The following is a 23,081-nucleotide window of genomic DNA, read 5'->3' on the forward strand; positions in this document are numbered from 1 at the left end:
AGCATAAAATAACTACAGTAAGGAAGATTATCAGTTATCTTATGTACTAGTGCAGATAGTACTTGCAGAACAAGGAGAGTGGTTGCTTATAAGACTGCCAAGTTTTCAAGACCTAAAGAGTTGCATTAACAGACTGCCAGAACCTTTAGTCTATAATAATTCATTATAATGAGCAAGATTTTTCCTGACCTACACAACTCCCTAAACTGCAAGATAACATGATAGCCCCATAATTGTCACTGGTCAGCTTTACTTACACCATCTACTATTTAAGAAGTTAGAAATGTTAATCTAGTCAGGGAAATTCTGTTTAGAAATACATGTACAGTGGTGCCTCGAGTTACAAACTTAATTCGTTCCAGAAGGCTGTTCAAGTGCTGATACTGAACGAATTTGTTCCCATAAGGAATAATGTAAATTAGATTAGTCCATTTCAGACCCTCAAAAATACACTTACGAAAGCACTTACAAAAATACACTTACATAATTGTTTGAGTTGGGAGTTATTCGAAACTCGAGGTACCACTGTACTAGGAACATCTGTTCATAACATGAGAGAAGAATGCTGGCAGGAATAAATTAAATATATTTTGATATATACAGGTCGGCTGTCACAAATCTGGCATCACTGGGACCTGTAGTGTGCCGAATTATTGAGTTTGCCAGATTACAGAGTGGTTAGGTTAGAATTCACTTAATAAAGTTAATCAACTTGACTTACACAAGAAAGTTTGTTGAACAACAAAAATCTAATATTTCCACTATGTACTTTGAGCTCAATTTCAAGGTACTTTACATTGTGAAACCAATCAAAATCATATCTCTTTCTGTAATATATCTTCTATTCTATCAAATGAGACCATAAAAAACGAGAATACAACCATTAAAACCATACGAAAATATACCGCTAAGGGGCGGCTAATGACTGAGAAGTGAATTCCGTTATTTATTGTTTGATTTTTTAAATTTTTGGTGTACATTAAGAAGCATCTTTCCATCATACATTGCCCAAGTTTTAGTAAGATAGCCCAACAAACAACTGAAAAAAAAAAATTACCAAAAATCATATATGGCAACCCAAGCAAGGTACTGGAAATAAGTCACTTTGACTTTTTTGGGTTGTCCTTGGTTCTCTGTACATGCGCCCCATGGTCCAATCGCCAAAGCCCTCACTTCACATGGCGAGGGTCTGCGTTTGATTCCCATCAGTAAAATGGGTACATAAGTCAACTGGTGTGGGTCGCATCCTGGGACAAAACTGACCTAATTTGCCCGAAATGCTCTGCATAACAACCGGCTTTCTATACAGTAGTATGTCATTGATGTCAGCTAGGCCTGTATACCATGTACATGTACTGGTAGTAAATAAAGATATTATTATAATCTATGTGACTGTATTTGTGTATACCTGAATAAATTTACTCCTGTCAACTGAGTACAAGAAACTGCCCATTCACCTATTTCAGCTACCCAATAAAGTGGTCATAAATTGACAATTAGGCCAATTTCACACAAATTTCAAAATAGGGTGCAGAATAAGCAGTGCAAACATTCCTGGCAGTAAGATAACAGTTTCTCTGTTCATTAGTCATGTCTCCAGGCCCCTCGAGCTTACCAGTTGGAATTTTTATTCACACAAAAAATAGAAGATTTACTGTTATGCAGACTACTGCATTATTGTAATAATTGTATAAATAATGTCAACCCATTTGTGACTGCTATTGAACTGGCCAGTCGGACACATATTGGACGGTGATGTCATTTGTTTACTCTTGAACATCGCCAAAGAATCGAACATTTCCGCTACTTTGAGCTCAATTTCTAGGTACTTTTTGCCATGACTGCAATCAAAATCATATCTATTTCTGTAGTATATCTTCCATTCTATCAAATGAGACCAAAAAACGAGAATACAACCATATAAACCATACGAAAATATTCCCTAATGGCTGAGAAGTGAACTCCGTTATTTATCATCTAATTTCTTTCATTTTTGGTGTATGTTAAGAAGCATCATTCCATCATACATTGCCCAAGTTCAATAAGATAGCCCGACAAACAGGTACTGGAAATAAGTCTCTCTGACTTTGAGTTATTCTAAGTTCTCTACACATGTGCTGCTATGTATGATAATCTATGTAGAGAAAATAGCTTTTTTGTTTGTTTTATGGTGCATTACAAGTGTATATCACAGCTCTGTGCTACACTCCGTTTTCTCTAATATAAGCCCCCAAGACAAGGATAGGAGGATGGTATTTGTATCCCATATCCCCTCAAAGGAGGTTCCTTGACGCTGGTGAGGGGCTCTTGATCTAGGGAATTGGATCTGTACTCCGGTTCCCTGAATTGAGCCTTAATACCTTCAGTCCCCCCCCCCCATGCACTATAATCCTACAGGTTTAGCGCTTCCCCATGATTATAATAATAATGATGTATCCCATACCCTTTATATTGTTTATTATGTCATATTAGATCAATTGTGATAGGTAAATAAGCCGTAGTGTTGATATTAGCATAATAAAGCATATTCCCCTGCATATTCTCCTGCAACTGACAGTGGCTTCAAAGCCACCTTATCTTTTATGGACATTGTACTGTGTATGTGCTTTACACAGCGAGAAGCACTTCTTTTATTCATTGGAACCATGGCTAGGGCTAAAAGTAAGCAGGCTATAACAATAAATAGAGAAAAAGAAATTGGAATGACTTATGCAGCAAGTAGTGCCACCAAACAGTAGCAGCAGGTTGGTGTGGCGATCCTGGAAATTTGAAATTATGCTAGCCAAAATTAGTGCCGAGTAACTGATGGAACCGAATAACTGATTGCCTGATTTGTGATGGCTGACCTGTAGTACAGTATATTAATTAGTGTGAATGAGGGTGAAAGTTTTTTTTTTTTTTTTTTGTTACCCAACCTTGATGGGAGACAACCAGTGTGTTAAAAAAAAATTATGATTAGGAATTTTGGTGGTGTAGCCTAAACAGTCAATTGCAAATTGTGAATATTGGTTTTAGGATCTCAAAATGGTAATGGTTTGTGTATTTCAAGGAAGCTGTATAATGAAGAAACAAATAAGATGCATGAATAGATAACAGTAAGTCAATTAGGGCAGCTTCCATTAACACAGTGCTAAGAACTAGAAATAGAGCTAGAGCTAGCTGGAAACAATAATGTGGTCATATGTTGGTTTGCAAATAACAAAGGTACTGCCCAATAAACAAATAACATTCAGACAAATCTGAAAGCTGGGATATTGTTAATTTACTTGCAAATCACTGCATCTGGATAATTCTGCACTGTCTGATTAACCCATTTAAATCACAATTCACAAGCATTTTTGTGTTTAAGATATGAAGGGGTATCTCCTACCTTGGAAGGAGATAGCCTTTGAGTTAAATTTTGTTTTAAAAAAAGCTCACATTATGCCTAGATAATGCCAGTGTTAAAACTTTTATCCCACAGAATGTCTTGAAGTAGGAAAGCCACACCAGCATGCAGTGATTACAACTAATGGTCTTCATAGGAATATATTTTTAAATACAGTTTCTAATGTTTAGCAGTGGGCTTACCACCCTACATCTCTCAAAGTAAGATTGCCATGAAAGGAGGAAGAGTAATCCATCCAAAGTTTTCCCACTGTTCTTCATCACTCAGCCAAGAAACCTGTATCAAGTGAAAAGTCTTGCCTGTTTACATCTGTGATGGATTTCAGAAACTTTAGTGTTCCTTCATCTACACCTTTGTTCCTCTGATTCCCATCTGCCTGTTCCTCCATTTCTTCCTCCTTCCATCCATCCATCCCAGGGATGGCACCAGAATTTCTGTACTGGGGATATTACTGGTGGCTATCAGATTGGAAGGGTAATGGGGGAAGGGTAGGAGACCTTGTTTTGAAGCAATGTTGTTATTACTACATATTTTTATTTGGGTGCTGAGGGAATCTTTTGGGGGGCATCCCTCCATCTGTCCCACTCCCTCACTCAAGAATATATGGCTGATACTTTGTTTACATGTGATAAATTTACTGACTAATTCTACAAACATTTTTGTAAAGAGGTGACAGAGCATTAAAAAAATGTGTAGTGGAATCTAATGAGATTAAGGATTTGTATTCCTTTAGTGCAGTAAATCCAGAGCTCAATTCTGGCTAACCAGAATTCCAATTCAAATCAAAATAATAAAAAAACTTAGTCTTTACTTTGCTTTAGCATACTCACACATGCCTGCTAAATGCTCAAACCCCTACTTCTACAAACCTCCACACCATCTCCATCCTTTCCTGGAATATCCCCTACTCTATCTGTCCACTCCACATCATACACACTGGTCAACCTGCCTTGCTCCATCTTCACCAAATTGCCAAACTATCTTGACAAATCCCCTTCTGCTCACTAAACTGTACTTTTTTATACAACCACACCTGATTTCATCACTACTCCTCAGCATGGAATTCACACCACACACATTATACTCAGTATACAAAAGCTCCTGCCTCTAGTCTTCTTGCTTCTTTTTTGGATCACCCCTGCCTCGGTGGGAGACAACCATCGTGTTAAAGAAAAAAATCTCGTAATTGCTTCAAAAATTCTAAAGACCCCTGCAAACTTAGTGACAAATCTTTACAACGTTACAGTACAGTACTAAATATGAAACTGAATAACACAGTGAGATGTATGATGACCACAAGATACACCATAAATTCTCCTCTACTATCCTTTTCTTAAGTACAGGAGAAATAACAAATTGAGTATAATATATTGAGAAACTAATAGATTAATTAATTAGGAAATGGTAGTAAATATAATTGCACTATATATATTGATTTAAAAATATGGAAAGCTTGAACTCTGTTTCGCTGTATAGCCCTTGTGGCTTAGCGCTTCTTTTTTGATTATAATAATAATAATTGAACTCTGTTTAACAGAAGAATGGAGTATGTAGTGTTATGTTATTGTTGAGTAACCAACAAGGAAGACTGGCCTCAGGCTAGACTGCAAGGGTACAGGAACTCTTGAAACAAGTCAAGTATACTTAGGAGATCATTGTAGCTGGTGTATACTATAACATGCAGACTTCAATCTTGTTTACCACAGTATTAAATCCTGTGTATAAACTTACATACATGGGTGTTTTTTGTTGTAGATTTGTGGATTGCTTGCCTGCTTGCAGAAACTTTGTTTTCCTAGCTTGAAAGGAGACCCACCGCTGGGGATTTGATGGCCCCTAGATTGAACCCAGACTTTCACTTCTGGAAAGATAGTGATTGAATGATGGTAAATGTGTTTTCTTCTTTGGGTCACCCTGCCTGGGCTGGAGACGGATGTTGAGTTTAAAAAAAAAATATATATATATACCGTATTCACATACATACATTCACATATATACTGCATATGCATTCAAATTATAACTGCTGCTCCTTATTTTATTTTCAAGGTCATTTAAATCAAAACTCTAGTCATCTATCATCTATTGGTAAGTCATTAAAGGAGAAGTTTTGGTATTGCTTGCAATGTAGCTTTGTCTGTTTCCTAGATACTCAACATGTGGTAGAAAAGTTTCACTTTACTTTCCTGCAAGTCTTTACTGTGCTCTGTATGCCTGTTTTTAATTCTATGTAATGGGCTCTTGTTTACTTCTAGTTTTATTTTATAAGACACTTGTAATGTGTGTGCCGCTGTATTTGCTCTACTATGAGCATGTGGGTTTATTTCCTTGGAGAATAGTACTTGATAATGGTCCAGGACAGACCAAACCCTTGCTTAAATATTTATCTCCAGTTTGTGAGTGGTTGTGACTTTTAGTCTTCTTTAATGTGGAGCACACTGCAGAATACCACCATTTTAGACTGAATTAACAGTGACCTAGACCAATAAGTAGTGAGAAAGACACTATGGTTGCACTGAAATTTTACTATGATGTTTCATCCATGACTATTTTATCAGTTATCTAAAATCATGCAGATACTTGGCCTTGTTAGGAAAACAAGCACCCTGAGGCTAGGCTGGAGAGAGAGGTCGTAAGTAAATTAACAAATGAGGTCACGAGGAGAAAGACAACTCAAAATGAATATTTTATGTGCAGGGATGGGGTGGGTGACGGTGTGGGGGCAGGTTCATAGGAAATATTTATATTATCTGTCTACTCATGACCTCACATTGTCACCACTCCAAAGCCTGACCTCTGGGTGCTCATTTGCCATGTATGTGTTTTTGCATGCCTGATAAAAGCCAGTCATGGATGACACATAATAAAGATTTTACTGCAAACATAGTGTCTTTCTTGCTACGTTTTTAGACTACTACTGTTAGGGGTAAAAGGAGTAAAGTTTAATAGTACTATTAGATAGATGTATTTTAAAGAAGATATTAGAATGACAGGCAGCTAGCAAAATAAATCTAATAACAAAGATAATAAATGTAAATATAGTGAATTTCCTAGGATAAATTACAATAAAGTATTATAATTATGCTTATCTTTAATCTGGTTAATAATGACATTCATGGAAAATCCATTGAGCAAGCTTAAAAAAAATGTGAATTTTCTCTTGAGGTTATGTGCAAAGCAAAAATTATAAAAGGTACTGTGAAAAACTTGATTAATTGAAACTAATGTTCAGCTGTTCACTTTACCACTCTTTGTTAGGATATCAACACCAGGGTTGAGCAGAGGGATTGCCAAGTGATAACAGATTTGTTTTTGTATATTATATGAAACTGTCACCTCTCCACAAAATGATTGTGGAATGAGTTTGCAAATATATCTTGTATAAAGTAGTCATTAACTTATCTATAGTAATCTACACATAGTCTATCCATGAAATTCTCTAATGCACTAGATTTTACAGCTTTCTCCAGTTACTGTGTCAATGTGCAAACCAAGTGTATCAGTGCATGCCAAGGCTCGTATTCTTTCTTTGCTTACACTCTGGTATAGTCTCTCTTAATATACTAGACAGTGTTAATAGGCAAATCTCTCCAATATAACCCAATGTAACTAAATCTGGAAAAATTTGGAACATGTAATACAAATGCTTATTGTAATTTTTTCCAATGAATGTTATTTCTGTAAATATCCTCTCTTAAGGCTTCATTTTTTTTGTATTTGTAGTGCTATACCTAGCTTTAAATTTACCAACTCAGCTTTCACTCACTTTAAAACCACTTATGCCTAAGCTAGAAGCTCATTTCTTAGTAGCAACTGCCTAAAATTCCTTGATTCACAATACTATCAGGTTTGTGCCATTTTAATTCTTTGTATCTAAAGCAGTACCTATACCAGTGCCATATACAGCACTCTACTTCTTTACAAGGGGCCATTATGCCATGACCTCTAACAAATTATAGTACAATTACCTGTATTTCCATTCATTGATAGCATCTCTCTCACCTTATCATTTTTGCTCTTATCCATCTTTAAAAAATAAGAATGCAATTTATATTTCTAACAATTATAGTTTTATTTTCATTTGCAGTATTTAAAAATAATTTTAGTTGATTGTTGTTTTGTCCTAAACAAGCACAGATCTGGATGATTTTTTATACTATCATCTGCATAGTGGGCAGATAATTTTGAGATCTTACCCAAACCAGCAACTAGATGGCAGACTGTTAATGCACATGAGAGAAGGTTGGTTGATCGAGCATCTGTTCTATCAGAGTACTGTATAACATTGCTCTAATAGAATATGGCAAATATGACATGGAATTAAAATACAAACTTCACCACAGTTGAAAGGTTATCCAGACTCTTAAAACTTTTGCACTTGTGTAAGATAACCTGCTTTCCCTACCCCATCATCTCATATCTCCAAGTGAACTGGAGAGCAGCAGCTAGCAGGACTCCAAGTGTAAATGTATCTTTATATTAAGGCTGCAAAAAAAGGAATTTCCCTTTGATATGGCTAAATAACAACTCTACAACCTAGTTGATCAGGCCCTGATCTATCACGAGGCCTGGTCACAGACCAGGTTGTGGGGGCTTGACCCCCAAAACCCCCTCCAAGTATAAGCCATTTCCATAATATACAGGAATCTTACCACAGTGGTGTAAATAGTTCAACATCATAATGTTTAAAACAATTGCAAGCTCTGCCAATATCACTACTGCCACCAACACCACAAAATGTGTTAGTACATACTTAAAAATAGGTGCTGCAGACCATCTGTGTTGATGACTATAAACTATAGGGGATAGATACCTGAAGGCACTAATCAGTATTACTGTATTAATTGAGGGCCCAGTTTAGTGTCTAGTTTGATTATATTATCACGTGTTATTATTACTTGAGGGGATTGCAAGTTGTGTCCCCCACCCACTATTTTATTTTATGAAATGGGTAATGTACTGGTCTGGCAATTATAATCTATCTATTTCCGCATGTGGGAATCAAACATGCTGCACCTCAGTTTTTTTATTTTTTTTTGTGAGGAGCACCAGTGCGTAGTCTAAATAATCCTGTACACGGCCACATGAATGATGCCTCTCTGAAGATGATTCAAGTAGTTCTTATTCTCTGTTTGTAAAAAGTTGCCATTTGTTCCTGCAAGAGGGTCCTCACACCATTGTTATTGATACTTTGACTTGACCATCCGAGATGCCAAACCCATTATCTAGTGAGGTCATTTCCACATGATCTGAGTATCACTAAATTGTGTACCAGCACATATTTCATGAAATAACAGCACTGAATTTCTTTACAGGTTGTATAGCAATAGTGTATATATATGACATTTGCTGTGAAAAGTCAGCCATCTCTAGACAAATATTTTGTCACTTGACCAAAGTGATTGCTTTTTTTAATAAGCTCAATATTCTTGCTTCTTACTGCATGATGTTTGCTTACATACATGATAGGTCATATATCTCACTTATAAGTACAATATTTTTAACTGGGGCATTATGTGACACCAAAATGGTGCAAAACTTGAATTAGCAAATAAACATTTACCTAATAACTGTATTGGTGGGGTGCGCATCATCAGAACATGAGTGTAAATTTTTTATAGATGTACATGCTGTCATTAGAGAGAAAGTGTGCATATTTGAACCATCAGAGGCACACACTGATGCAAAAATAATTTGTTCATGAATTTTCAAAGTTGTTGATGTGGCACATGTCATCAGAAATGGAGGGTGATGCATTTTAGATAATACATATACTGGTAAGTGTTAAAAATGTTCTTTACAGTACTTGACTGTCACTATTTGCCCTTACACTAATATGGACATATATGGCAATACAGGGCCTGAGACCAGTGGTGCACCCCTCTCACCATATGATCACTAAAATTTTTAATGTGAAGGCAGCATGCATATTATTATAATAAAAAAAGAAGTGCTAAACCACAAGGGGCAGCATGCATAATGGTGGTGTTTCATCACCCTATATATTACATGGTCAACAACACTAATCTGGGCATCCCAGAGAAGAACTCTGGGATTAGCACTGGAATGGCACTAATTTTGAAAACTTGTCTTCATCAGATATACAACTTGCATGGGTTGATGCACTGAATGGTGGGTTCTAAAATGAAAGTTTAATACAGAACCATTAAAATCCTTCTGGGAGGTTTGCACCTACACATGGTTGTGATGTCATTTCAAGGCAAAGTTCCTCTCTGATTGTCTTTTTTTTTCTTTCACTTGTTGGTTTTGTGCCATTTGTCTCCAGCCAGTCCCTAGGATTAGCAGGTGTAACTCTTACCTTATGGTAAAGCAAGGTTTGGTCCTACATTCAGTGACTTGTAGCTTAATCTTTTGCTTACAACAAATCTATTTTAATTCAGCCTCTGTTGAATGATGGGTGTTTTCATATATACATTGTACAGATTAGTATAATCTCTTCTATGTTTTTTATTCATCTTGAGCACCCTGACCTGTGCACTATGTAGCATGCTCCTGTTTACTGTTTTTAATAATTACAATACCATTCTATTTATAGTACTGTATGCTAAAATACAGTAATTTTATAAAATTTACCCCTCTTCAAGGGGGGCTCCTTGGCGTGGTGAAGAGGCTCTTGGTCTGAGGAATTAGACCTATCGGTCTTCTTCCTCAGACCGAACCTAATTACCCCCCAATCTCCCCTCCCCTATCCCATCCTCCCCTTTTTCCTTTCCTCCTCCTCCTCCCCACTCCTCCCTTTTGCCCTTCCTCTTTTTGTCCTTTGGGATTTCTCCCACAGGCGCGCTAGTTCCTAGGTAGGAGAAAGGACACCGGGGTCCATCCCATTCCGTTGAGGTTTCTTGGCGGTGGCGTAGTTTGCCGTGGAATCTGGATTGCCTAGGGATGTCCCGATCCCTCTCCGGTATCCCGGAGTAGCTTTGGGTGTCTTTTGGGCGACGGGTGTAGCTCTGGAAGCCACCTTTCGGATTCCGGGGGTGGTGGCTGAAGGAGGTATGCTTTGTGGCGGATATCCGGCCGCCCTCTCTTTTGTCCACCGAGGTAGCTCGGCAGATGTGAGGTTGCTATCCCAGATTGCTGGTTTACTGGCATGAAGGGTAGGGTATGGCACGGGTTCCATGCTGCATCTGCGCTACTAGCGGTGTCGAGTCCTCTTGGGCGCGGAGGGAGATTTCTGGCCCTTTCATCCCTCCTAGGAACTATCCCTCCCCGGTCCCCCCTTTTTTTTTCTTTTTTTTTTATTTTTATTTTCTTTTCTTCTTTCTTTTTTTTTCTTAAAAACAAAAAGAAAGAAGTAACCTAACCATGGCAGCCCTAGTCCATGAACCTGGTACCCCCGGGCCCCTTCTTGATACCGCACCCCGTTCTGACCCCGCCTCGTCTTTGGACCACTCTTCAGACATTCCTCGTGCCTCTGTACCTATTGCCGGTGCTGTTTCCTCACCCGCTTCAGGTACTGAGGCCTCGACTGACTCCTTCGATTTATCAGACCTTCGCTCTCCTCTGACTATGCTTCCGGCCTCTCCCTCTACGGTGCGGCAATTTTCAAATCGCCGACCCGTTCCACGTCGGACCAACTCTGGTCCCACGCCTAAACGTCAACGACAATTACCTGCTGATGATACTTCTCCACCTTCACCTTCTCGTTCTTCTCAGAAACGATCGACACGTCCTTCACTACCTTTCCACGCTCAGTTTCAGACTGAACAGTGGACTAAATTCTTCACTTTACGACCAACTTCCTCTACTGCCTATCTTTCTGACCATAGTATTGGCAAGGCACTCCTACGCCATGTTGGTAAAGATATTTCTTTTCATGCTCTTAAGAGCGGTACGCGCATCATTACCGTACAGAATGCTACCCAGGCTCGTGAGCTCTCTCGTCTTACCCATATAGATACTGTTCCTGTCACCCTTGAAAAACATCATTCCCTCAATTCTTGTAGTGGTACCGTTATTCTGCCCCATACCATAGTTCAACAAAATTTCCAGACATGTGGCACCGACATTCTAGAACAGCTGGAACTCCAAGATCTCCCAATCCTCAAGGTAGACACTTACGTTCTTCCTGCCCGTGGGCGGAGACGATACCCTAGCAATGTGGCTCGTTTAACTTTTGACAGCCGAGAACTCCCATCCTCCGTTTATATAGCAGGACATCGGTTACAAGTTCGAAAGGTGATCCCTACACCACAACAGTGTAGAAATTGCTGGCGATTTGGCCATCCAGCGAAATATTGCAGATCTATCGCCGAATGCCCAGTCTGTGGTGCCGATGACCATTCTAATACGTCTTGCAATCGATCTCCCTCTTGCCTTAACTGTCATGAGGCTCACCCTTCGTACTCTCGCCGTTGTCAGGTCTATTTAAACGAGCGGGAAATCCGTTACCTCAAAGAGACAGAAGGTCTCCCTTATGCCATGGCAGTTTCTCATCTCCGCCTCCAAGGGAGACTCCCACGTGTTTCTTATTCCCGTGTTTCAAAACGCCCCCCCACTTCTGGTATCCCATCTTCTACACCCACCTCTGTGGTTACCTCTCCCATAATCACTCCTGTATCTAATCCTTTTGCTGTCCTCGGCTCAGACGTCCCTACTTCAACGCCTCAGTCTAATCTCGCTTCTTCGAGTTCTCTCTTACAAGCCTCAGTATCGACGAGACCTCGTACGACACCTCTTCCCAATCGTTCCTCTACTTCTCAAAAGTCAAAAAAAGGTCCGGTAACACCTCCTACCCATCTTCCACCTCCTCATTTTACCCTCCCTGTCTCTGTCCCTAGTTCTTCCCCTCTCACTGGCTCAGTTACAAGTGCAGAGGTTCACCCTCCTCCTCGTAATGTACCTTCCTCCCCTGTTCCCTCCCAAGTTTCTTCCTCTTCTGCCACCTCCCAGGTTCCTGTCTCTTCTGTCCCCTGCCACGCTTCTCCAGTTCCCTCCACCCTTTCGCCCCCCCCTACCTTGGTACAGTCCAATACAGTTCCAATCTTTACTCATCCTCCCCCTACCATTCCCAATATTGTCTCCCATACGACATCTCTGAATTCCGAAACACTTGAAGCAATCTCTGAATATATTGCAGAGACCAAACCATCAATGGACACTGATCCACCTTCCGCTCTTCCTCTCTCCTCTGCTCCATCTGCGCAACTCCTTTCTTCACAGCGCACCGTTCCTTCGCTGCTTGAACATTTTCCACTGCCTCCGCATGTGGACTTTTCTAACCCTTCTAGTCCGTAGGAACCCTTACCTGCGGATTTCAAGTATCTTTATCATTGCCAATCATGGCCTTTTTACAGTGGAATATACGCGGCCTCAGGGGTAATCGGGGTGAGCTTCAGATGTTACTCTCCCAGTTTGCCCCTGTTGGTGTTTGCTTACAGGAACCAAAATTACACTCTGCTGTTATTTCTCACATCTCAGGCTATAATTTATTGTATTCTTCAGATCCTTTTCCTGATGGGACCTTTAATGAAAGTGCCCTTCTTCTCCGCACTGATATTCCGTACCATCAGCTATTTGTTCATACTTCGCTGCATTACACAGCAGCCCGTATCCACTTACATAGGTGGTATACGCTCTGTTCTTTATATCTCTCTCCTTCTCGGGCATTATCTATTCCGGATTTTGCCTTCCTTGTTTCGTCATTACCGCCACCGATTCTGCTACTTGGTGATTTTAATGCCCACCATTTCCTCTGGGGAGGGTCTCACTGTGATTCCCGTGGAATTCAGTTAGAGGCTTTTCTTGCCACCCACCCCCTCCATGTTTTAAATACAGGTACTCACACCCATTTTGATCCTCGGACTCATACTCTCTCTTGCATCGATCTCTCAGTTTGCTCTTCCTCCGCCGCATTAGACTTTACTTGGTCTGTTCTCCCGGACTTACATGACAGTGATCATTTCCCAATCATTCTTACTTCCCCTTCATATTCGCCACCTCTTCGCACCCCACGCTGGCAATTTAATCGGGCAAATTGGAACCTTTACTCACACCTGACTGTTTTTAAAGAGGTTCCTTCTTCGTCCTCCATCGATGAGCTTTTACACCTCTTCTCGTCCTCCGTTTTCACCGCAGCTTCTCATTCTATACCCCAAACTTCGGGCAGGCATTCTCAGAAATGCGTGCCTTGGTGGTCTCCTGCTTGTGCTCGTGCAGTACGTTTGAAACGCGCTGCATGGGGCAGGTACCGGTACAATAGAACCACAGAGCGACTCCTTGATTTTAAACAGAAGCGTGCGATCGCTCGCCGTGTCATCCGTGACGCTAAACGCACTTGCTGGCGAGATTATGTCTCCACCATCACCTCTGCTTCCTCTATGAGTGCAGTCTGGAAAAAAGTACGAAAACTGAGTGGTAAATATTCTCCTGACCCGGCTCCTGTTCTGCGGGTTGCCGGTGTTGATATAGCAAACCCACTAGATGTTGCCAATGAAATTGGCAATCATCTGGTCCGTATTTCTCAGGGACTCCATCTATGCCCCTCATTTCTTTCCTCAAAGTCTGCCAGAGAGTTAGCACCCTTGGACTTTTCTTCTCTCAGAGAAGAACAGTATAATGTGCCTTTTACACTTCAAGAACTGGAGGCAACACTCTCAGCTTGTCGATCATCGGCAGCTGGGCCCGACGACATTCATATTCGTATGCTACAACATTTACATCAGTCAGCCCTTGCAGTCCTATTACACCTTTACAATCTTATTTGGTCACAAGGAGTTCTTCCACAGCTGTGGAAATCCGCCATTGTTCTCCCTTTCCGCAAACCAGGCACTACGGGACATGAAACCTCCCACTATCGTCCCATTGCTCTTACCAGTGCAGTTTGCAAAATAATGGAACGTCTAGTAAATAGACGTTTAGTGTGGTATTTAGAGACACACAACAGTCTCTCCACTCGTCAATATGGCTTTCGTAAGGGACGTTCTACCATAGACCCCTTACTGCGCTTGGATACGTATGTTCGTAATGCCTTTGCGAATAACCACTCAGTTATTGCCATATTTTTTGACCTTGAGAAGGCATATGACACAACTTGGAGGTATAATATTTTAGCCCAAGCCCACTCCTTAGGCCTTCGAGGCAATCTACCATCCTTCCTTAAGAACTTTTTAACTGACAGGCATTTCCGTGTTCGGGTTAATAATGTGCTCTCCCCGGACTTTGTCCAAGCTGAAGGTGTCCCCCAGGGATGTGTTCTGAGCACAACACTTTTTCTCCTTGCTATTAATGATTTGGCCTCTAGTCTTCCATCAAATATTTGGTCATCACTCTATGTTGATGACTTCGCTATTGCCTGTGCAGGCGCTGACTGTCACCTCCTTACAGTTTCTCTCCAGCATGCAGTCGACCGTGTTTCCAATTGGGCCACCACACATGGGTTTAAATTTTCCAGCACTAAAACCCACCAAATCACTTTCACTAGACGCTCTGTCATCTCTGATCATCCTTTGTACCTCTATGGCTCACGTATCCCTGAACGTGATACAGTCAAGTTTCTGGGCCTCCTCTTTGATCGTAGGTTATCCTGGAAACCTCACATTACCTCTCTGAAGGCAACTTGTCACAGCCGGCTGAACCTTCTTAAAACCCTTGCTCATCTTTCGTGGGGAGCTGATCGTCGAACCCTCCTTCACCTACATTCCACCCTTATTTTATCGAAACTTGATTATGGTGACCAGATCTATTCAGCGGCATCTCCTGCTACTCTCTCTAGCCTTAACCCCATTCATCACCAAGGATTACGTTTATGCCTTGGTGCTTTTCGCTCTTCCCCTGTCGAAAGCCTCTATGCAGAAGCGAACGTTCCATCCTTATCCGATCGCCGTGATGCCCATTGCCTGCGCTACTATGTACGCTCTCATGATCTCCGCAATCCTTCCATTTATAGAATGGTCACTGATATTAGTAGACATTCTTTATTTGTTCGCCGCCCCTGCTTACTCCGTCCCTTCTCTCTTCGCCTTCATTCGCTCTTGTCTTCTCTTCAACTACCACCTTTCTATGTACATGTAGCATCTCACTTTTCCCTACCCCCCTGGGAGGTCCCAGCTGTTCGAGTCTGTTCTTTCTCCCTCCCTTGCTCGAAAGCCCAACTGTCTACGGTCGCTTCCCGCTCTCTTTTTCTTGACCACTTTCACTCTCATTCTCATGCCATTGCTGTGTACACAGATGGCTCTAAGTCTTCTGACGGCGTAGGATTCGCAGCAGTGTTTCCGGACAGCGTCGTACAAGGGCATTTACTATCTTCAGCTAGTATTTTTACTGCTGAATTATATGCCATCCTTACAGCACTTATCCGTATTGCATCTATGCCTGTGTCATCATTTGTGGTTGTCTCAGACTCCCTTAGTGCTTTACAGGCTATACAAAAATTTGATACACCTCACCCCTTAGTCCTCCGTATCCAACTTTGGCTACGCCGCATCTTTACTAAGCATAAAGATATTGTTTTTTGTTGGGTCCCTGGTCATGTTGACGTACAGGGCAATGAACAGGCAGACACTGCTGCGCGGTCAGCAGTACATGACCTACCAGTTTCTTACAGAGGTATTCCATGTACGGACTATTTTGCTGTAATATCTTCCCACCTTCACACCCGTTGGCAACAACGTTGGTCTACTATGCTCGGCAACAAACTTCAGTCTATTAAACCGAGTATAGGTTACTGGCCGTCTTCTTATCACCAGTGTCGAGGCTGGGAGACTACTCTCTCCCGTCTTCGCATTGGCCATACTCGTCTTACTCATGGATATCTCATGGAGAGGCGTCTTGCTCCTCTCTGTGAGAATTGCCAAGCTCCATTATCAGTCAGCCACATTCTGTTGGACTGCCCACTTTATCAACGAGCACGCAGAATTTACCTCTGTCGTCGTCTTCGCCCCGCTGCTCTCTCTTTACCTTCCCTTCTCGCTGATGGACCCACCTTTCATCCGGACTCTCTTATTGACTTTTTGACAACGACTGACTTACTTCACAAATTCTGATACTTTCAGCCCTTTCTACTTGTATCTCTTGCTACCCTCTACCCCCGTACTATCCCCTGCCCCGCTGTTTTCTGTAACCTGCTGATCATCCCCCCTCCCTCCTGCCATCCAATTCCCTTGCTTCCTTCCCTACCCTGCAGCGCTGTATAGCCCTTGTGGCTTAGCGCTTCTTTTTGATTATAATAATAATAATATAAAATTTACCATGTTTATTATGGACTACTATATTCACCTGAGTTTACATTGTCATTGCATGCATTTAGATCAGATCTTCATGTACCGGGAAACTGTGAAAGCAAACAAATGTGGTTATTGTGCATGTAAGGAACATTGTGCTTTAGATTCTGTTATATGTAATAAACAAATTAGATCTTGGAAACTGACTTAAGTGTTTTTATACTTTCTTTCTATGCTGTATTCAACCAGCTCTTATGTTACAATATTAAAGATGTGATTTGCTTTACAGATTTAAAGTAATATTAATACCACGTTTAAATCTCACTTGGATTAAACAAATTATTATATAGTACAGTACATAATTCAATTTTTGCTCTGATTTACATAAACTGGTTAAAAAACTGCTAGTAATTAATCATATTTTATATTTTGTGTTACAGCAAGCAGGATTTTTGTTTAATGTACTCTAGTAATTTCCTTTTGCCTGAACTAATTATAACCCATTATTATCTATCAACATTATTATCTATCAACATTATTATCTATCAACAGGTGTGGGTTTGATGAGCATCACACATCACTCCTAGAATGCCAGGATTAAAGCTTCAAAGTGAGACTGAGGACATTCTTGAAGGTGTGCTGTTATTTGTTTTTGAGTGCATTATATACTGTATAACATGTACAGTATCTTGTCATTGAAATCCTGTGGGCATTTTATGGTGTTAAATTGCTGTTTTGAAAAGAATAACTTTGGACGATTTAGCGGTTTTATCACAGAAAGCTTATCGTTATATAGTATGTACTGTAGATTGCTTCACAAATTGGCTGTTTTTTTTGATAAAAATCTGAAGTTGATTTTAATGTACCACTTTTAATTTTTTATTGTTGAACACTCCAGCTATCATTTGTGCTTATTTCTGAAAATAACTAATAATTTTACCCTAAAAGTTTGTTTATATTATCAGTACAATATTTGTACTGTATATATACAGTATTAAGTTATTGTGTAATTAATTTAGAATCCTTAGTACTGTACTGTAGAATTTAAATAATAAACTTGTAAAAAACATATTAATGGAAATTTGCACCCCATTATTTCTCATTTGTAGTTGTAACTTTGTTGCTACACAGATTTTAAGATAAATAAGTATGTTTTTACTTTTTATGAGTGTATTGTATTACAGTATGCTTATTTATAAAAAACTAAAGGGAAGAGCAATAGCCATTGCAATGCTAGTTTCATGTGTACAGGAGGCAGGGCTGATGCCTAACACTACCACACGTTTTATCAATACTGTAGTAATGAGCCCTTAATAAAATTCACAATACCATGGCTGGAATAGTTCACTGACAGTTTTTTTTTTTTTAACATACTGACCATCTCCAACCAAGGTAGGGTGATCCAAAAAAGAAGAAACACTTTCACCGTCACTTGTTCAATCCCCATCCCTCCTTCAGAGTTCAGGCAATGTACTTCCCACCTTCAGGACCCAAGTCTAGCTAATCGGTTTCCCTGAATCCCTTCATAAATGTTACCTTGCTTACACAACATCAGTACATCAAGTATTAAAAACCACTTATGTCCACCCACTCCTATATAATGTACTCACACAAGCTTGTTGGGTCCAAGCTCCTAGTGCTTTAAACCACCTTTAATACCCCCCTTCCTCATCAGTCCTAGGATGACCCCCTACCCCTCCATCCCAGCAGATTTATACACCCTCCTAGTCAACTTATTGCTCCATCCCTTATAAATGTCAAAGCCACCTCAATTCCTTCTCAGCCTTTATATATTTTCAGGAACCCCCAAACATCCAAATCTCCATGCATAACATATTCACACCACACATTGCCTTCAAATATGACATCTTCATTACCTCCACTGGCAATATAGGGAGGAATTTTGGCACTGCTTTAGTTCATCTTTGACTAGTATCAGGTTATGACAGATACTGCCTTGATAATGGTCCAGGATGGACCAAAACATCATCTAAAGTTTTCTCTCCAAATTGTGGGACAATATGGAATGAGTCCTTAAGTTATTAATATAAAAAGTTTGTGCATATTCTTATTTTAACAACTTGCAGCTTAAATAATGTGTAAGTGTAAAAATTTAAATTTTAGTCTTCTTATCACTCATAACTTTAATATAACATCCTATATTATATTAATTTGCTCCATTCACAAAGATAGTTTCTCTATTGACCTGCCTCTTATCAATCCCTGTGCTGAAATATGTTTTGGACTTCTTCCACGAGAACTCCTCTCACTCTTGTGAGGAAACTATAGACAATGTTTCAGTCCATCCCGGACTGTTATCAAGTCACAAAAGAATAAGAAGTTTTGAAGATCACAAGACAGGTCAGAAAGAGGGAATGGGAAGAAAAAACATGTCAGATAACATTTTGGGTGTTCTTTTTATGTTCATTATTTGTAAATCTTTACCATTTTTTTTCATACCCATCCCAAATATCTTTCAGCTGTTTGTTAGTCAACATTGATGAGTATAAAAATTTTGTAGTCTAGCATTCTCTTGCCTTTATTGCATGTAATTTTTTTTTTTTTTTTTTTTTTTTCAAAAAATGTAACTTTTTATTAAAGCATAATACATTAAATAGGCATGCTCTCCAGACTTTTTAATTAAAGCATAATATAGTAATGGGCATGTTCTTCAAACTTTTTTATTAAAGCATAATACAGTAAATTTGCATGTACTCTGACCATTATGGGACCTGGAGTAGATTGGATAATAGAAAAAAGTTAGTGCACTCGAATGAAGCAGTATTTACATACAAGTTCTCTCCATTTAGCCCTTAAACGGTCCAAACAGATAGACGTTCAAATCCGTAGTGCTCCAAAAGTAGATCTGTTTTTATACATATTTTCAAATATAACAAAAAAAAAAATGTAGATAAAAGTTTTTTTTACACATTTTCAAATGTAAAAGAAGAAAGAAGATCTACATTTTTTTTACATACTTTCAAATGTTGAAAAAACGTATATATATACGTTTGGACCATTTAAGGGTTATTAATAACAATATATTTAATTTTCATGTAATTTTGTCAGACGAGTTCCATTTTCCTCCGATTTCATGATTGTTATTATCAGCAATTTGTGCATAGAATTTTTTATACTTTTCCTCTTCAAGCATTACATGCATGCACCAATAACATGTACGAAAGCTAAACCTTAACTTTAAATCCCTGCTAATAAAAATAATCTAGAAACATTTACCAACTTGGGCCAGTCAGCTCATTGGCACAATTACTATAATCCATATCACTTTTTGGCAAGACCACTACAATACTTTTAACTACTTGATGAAGAGTTTTTATAGAATCTCAGTATTATTGCCAGTAGAATACAGGAAATACAGTATGGCTGTATGAATTTTTAGCCCAATGTTCATAGTGCCATCAGAGCTAGTCACAGAATAAATTATTTATTTCTGAACAATACATTATAACATCTACTTGTTTTGAAAAATTACTGTTGGTCATGATATTGTGTCCATAAAATGTACATTTCTTGCAGAACTAAAGCTAAAACAGTTTATAATAGCCCTTGAGGGAGGTCAGAAAGAGGTTGGTTTTATCCTCCCCTTCCTTTGATTGAACCTAAATGCCTCTCATTCCTCAGGTGTTATGTGACCCCTACAAGTTTAGAGCTTACCTATGATTAAAATAAAATAATAAATTTAGAATAAAATGAAAATTATTGAATACTGAGAAGGAATGGGACTTATAGTATAGCACATTTTTAAAGACTATTTCTTTGATTTTTTCAGCATCTTATAACTTTCAAGTCCCTATCACATTGAAACCCTGGTTGTGCTACTACTAGGTAAGACATACTAATTACACGTATATACATTTGTGGGGGAAAGCACTAACCCTGTAGCGGTCAAAAAGCTCCTGGGGAATGGAAGGCAATCAGGTTTATCTAAATAAGGAAAGGTCTGGTCCAATCTGTAAGACTGGGAACCTCACACTGGCATCAAGGAACTTTCCTTGAGGGGCAAGACATGCTAAAAAAAAAAACTCTGCCATCCAGGAGATGGCCACCTAAAGGTAACTGTTGACCCTCTACAACCAAGGGACCCCTCAAGAAAGGTTCCTTACTACTGGTGTGGGGTTCTTCATCCAAGGAAGTGGATCTATCCTTCCCATGGATCAAGACTGATTGCCTCCTACTTCCCCAGGCACTGCATGACCGAGTTTAGCACTCCCCACTAAATGATAATTAACACTAAGGGATAAAATGCTTCCCATAGCCTCTTAAACAGAAAAAAAAAATTGCACAAAGGTGGGCTGGGGTATAGTCACATGCAAAGAAAATCCAAACAACACAGACATAAAGTGTGTTCTACACTGAAATGCTGTACAGTACTGTACCTTTAAAATGTATAAAATAATCGTGTGCATGTTATAAATAGTATTAGTAACGTTGAAAAAAATCAGTGCATGTATAGAAACATTACAGGAACATAAAGATATTTTGATCAAGTGGATATGACCAGGAAACGAGACAGTTAAAATTTCTCTAATTTTATTTCCCTGTACTACCATGCTGTGAAAACATGCTATGGTGCAAAAAATTATGGGTTATCAAAGTATAGCCCATTTTATCATAAAACTATATACAAGTGACATTATACAGTATACAAATTTACTGTACTGTATAAACAATGGATATTAAGTGAGATGCCAATTACACAGCATCACTAACCAGTTTGCTTGCATGAGCCTGACTGTTTGTTCACCCACACAGCAGGTGAGGTTACTAACTTCCATTGCAACCTAGATCTAGTTGTACAGTATTTCTATTTTTAGTTCATTAAATGGTGTTAGATTGCTTGCTTACAATTTAATGATTAATTTTAAAATAAAATAAAGGTAAGAGGGAGTGTGTGTGGGAATAGGCAGGCTCTGCTTAAAGATTTTCACATTTTCTAATTCGCGAGTTTTTAAAATTTTATTAAAGTACACAAGATTATTATGTCGGCCGCCTCGGTGGAAGGCGGCTGACTTATTGTTGTTGAAAAAAATTTAAAGGTCTCATAAATGAAGGGGAGGGAGAGGAACAGATGGACTAATTTGGCACAATATTTTGTGTGTAAGCATGTGTAATGCTTGCTTCCTCTTTGATGAAATTACTCATCAATTGCCATCACAACCATCAGGTTCCAAAATGAATAATGCAATAAATACACTACAGTACTGTACTCACCAATACAGGATGACATGAAAGAATGAGAGGAAGGTTATCAATTACTTTTCTCCTTCAAAGTATGTTTAGAATTACTACTGCATTGTTCTGGGAATTACTAATATACAGTATTGTGTATTTTAAAATATGGTACTATAAATGAGTTATAATATCTTAAAATTATTGAGCTTGGTTCTTGCAAATCCCTGTATAATACATTTTGTAGATTTTAGTGACTACAATATAAACTAATACAGTGGACCCCCGCTTAACGATCACCTCCCAATGCAACCAATTATGTAAGTGTATTTATGTAAGTGCGTTTGTACGTGTATGTTTGGGGGTCTGAAATGGACTAACCTACTTCACAATATTCCTTATGGGAACAAATTCGGTCAGTACTGGCACCTGAACATACTTCTGGAATGAAAAAATATCGTTAACCGGGGGTCCACTGTACTAGAATCCATTGTAGATGTATAACTATTTTTTTTTAACAAGTTGGCCATCTCCCACTGAGGCAGGGTGGCCCAAAAAGAAAGAAAACACTCAAAAAGAAAATACTTTCATCATCATTCAACACTTTCACCTCACTCACACATAATCACTGTTTTAGCAGAGGTGCTCAGAATACAAAAACAGTGATTATGTGTGAGTGAGGTGAAATTGTTGAATGATGATGAAAATATTTTCTTTTTGGGGATTTTCTTTCTTTTTGGGTCACCCTGCCTCGGTGGGAGACAGCCGACTTGTTAAAAAAAAAAAAAATAGTTATACACATCTACAATGCATTCTAGTATTAGTTTATATTGTAGTCAGTAAAGTCTACAAAATGCATTTAAAAGTCTATCAGTCGTATACAGCATTCCACAATGCATATATTTATCACCATCATAGAGCTTTGCTGAGTCATAACACACAATGTTAGCATCCATTTTTTTTTTTTTTGGGTTATGTACAAAGATTTATTAAAAAGGTTCTTTATTTTTCTAGATACAGTGAGGATAACACTCTGATTAATGGATTAATAGGAAGGGATGGGGGGTGCATGTTATTGCCAAATGTCCGTAATTCTAAATTACGTAATTTATTTTTCATGATCGTAACGTGAGCAAAGTTGAGAATTAGCGGACTTGGTCCATTAGACACCAAGAATATTTTAACTTGTAAAACAGCATAGTAATAGTGTATAATGTCAGAAAAAAAAAAGCTGAAACACACATGTACAGTACAGGACAATATAATTTATTTTACTTAACTTTTGTGGTGGAGATGAGGTGTAAACTACCATGATCAATAGTGGTGAC

At 38.9% G+C, this 23,081-nt stretch overlaps 1 protein-coding gene across 1 annotated transcript in view; it reads left to right on the plus strand.

The window, feature by feature from the left end:
- The window catches only part of Gpdh1 (Glycerol-3-phosphate dehydrogenase 1), a gene marked incomplete in the record, with an annotated part of 72,076 nt that extends 54,442 nt beyond the window's left edge, over positions 1–17,634 (plus strand). Inside the window, 2 exon segments of the mRNA XM_053795250.2 lie at positions 5,435–5,473; positions 17,116–17,634. Coding sequence (XP_053651225.1) covers positions 5,435–5,456 — 22 coding nt within the window.
- Between the last annotated feature and the right edge of the window lie 5,447 nt (positions 17,635–23,081).

Source organism: Cherax quadricarinatus, chromosome 78, assembly GCF_038502225.1.
Source record: "Cherax quadricarinatus isolate ZL_2023a chromosome 78, ASM3850222v1, whole genome shotgun sequence".
NCBI classification, from domain to species: domain Eukaryota; kingdom Metazoa; phylum Arthropoda; class Malacostraca; order Decapoda; family Parastacidae; genus Cherax; species Cherax quadricarinatus.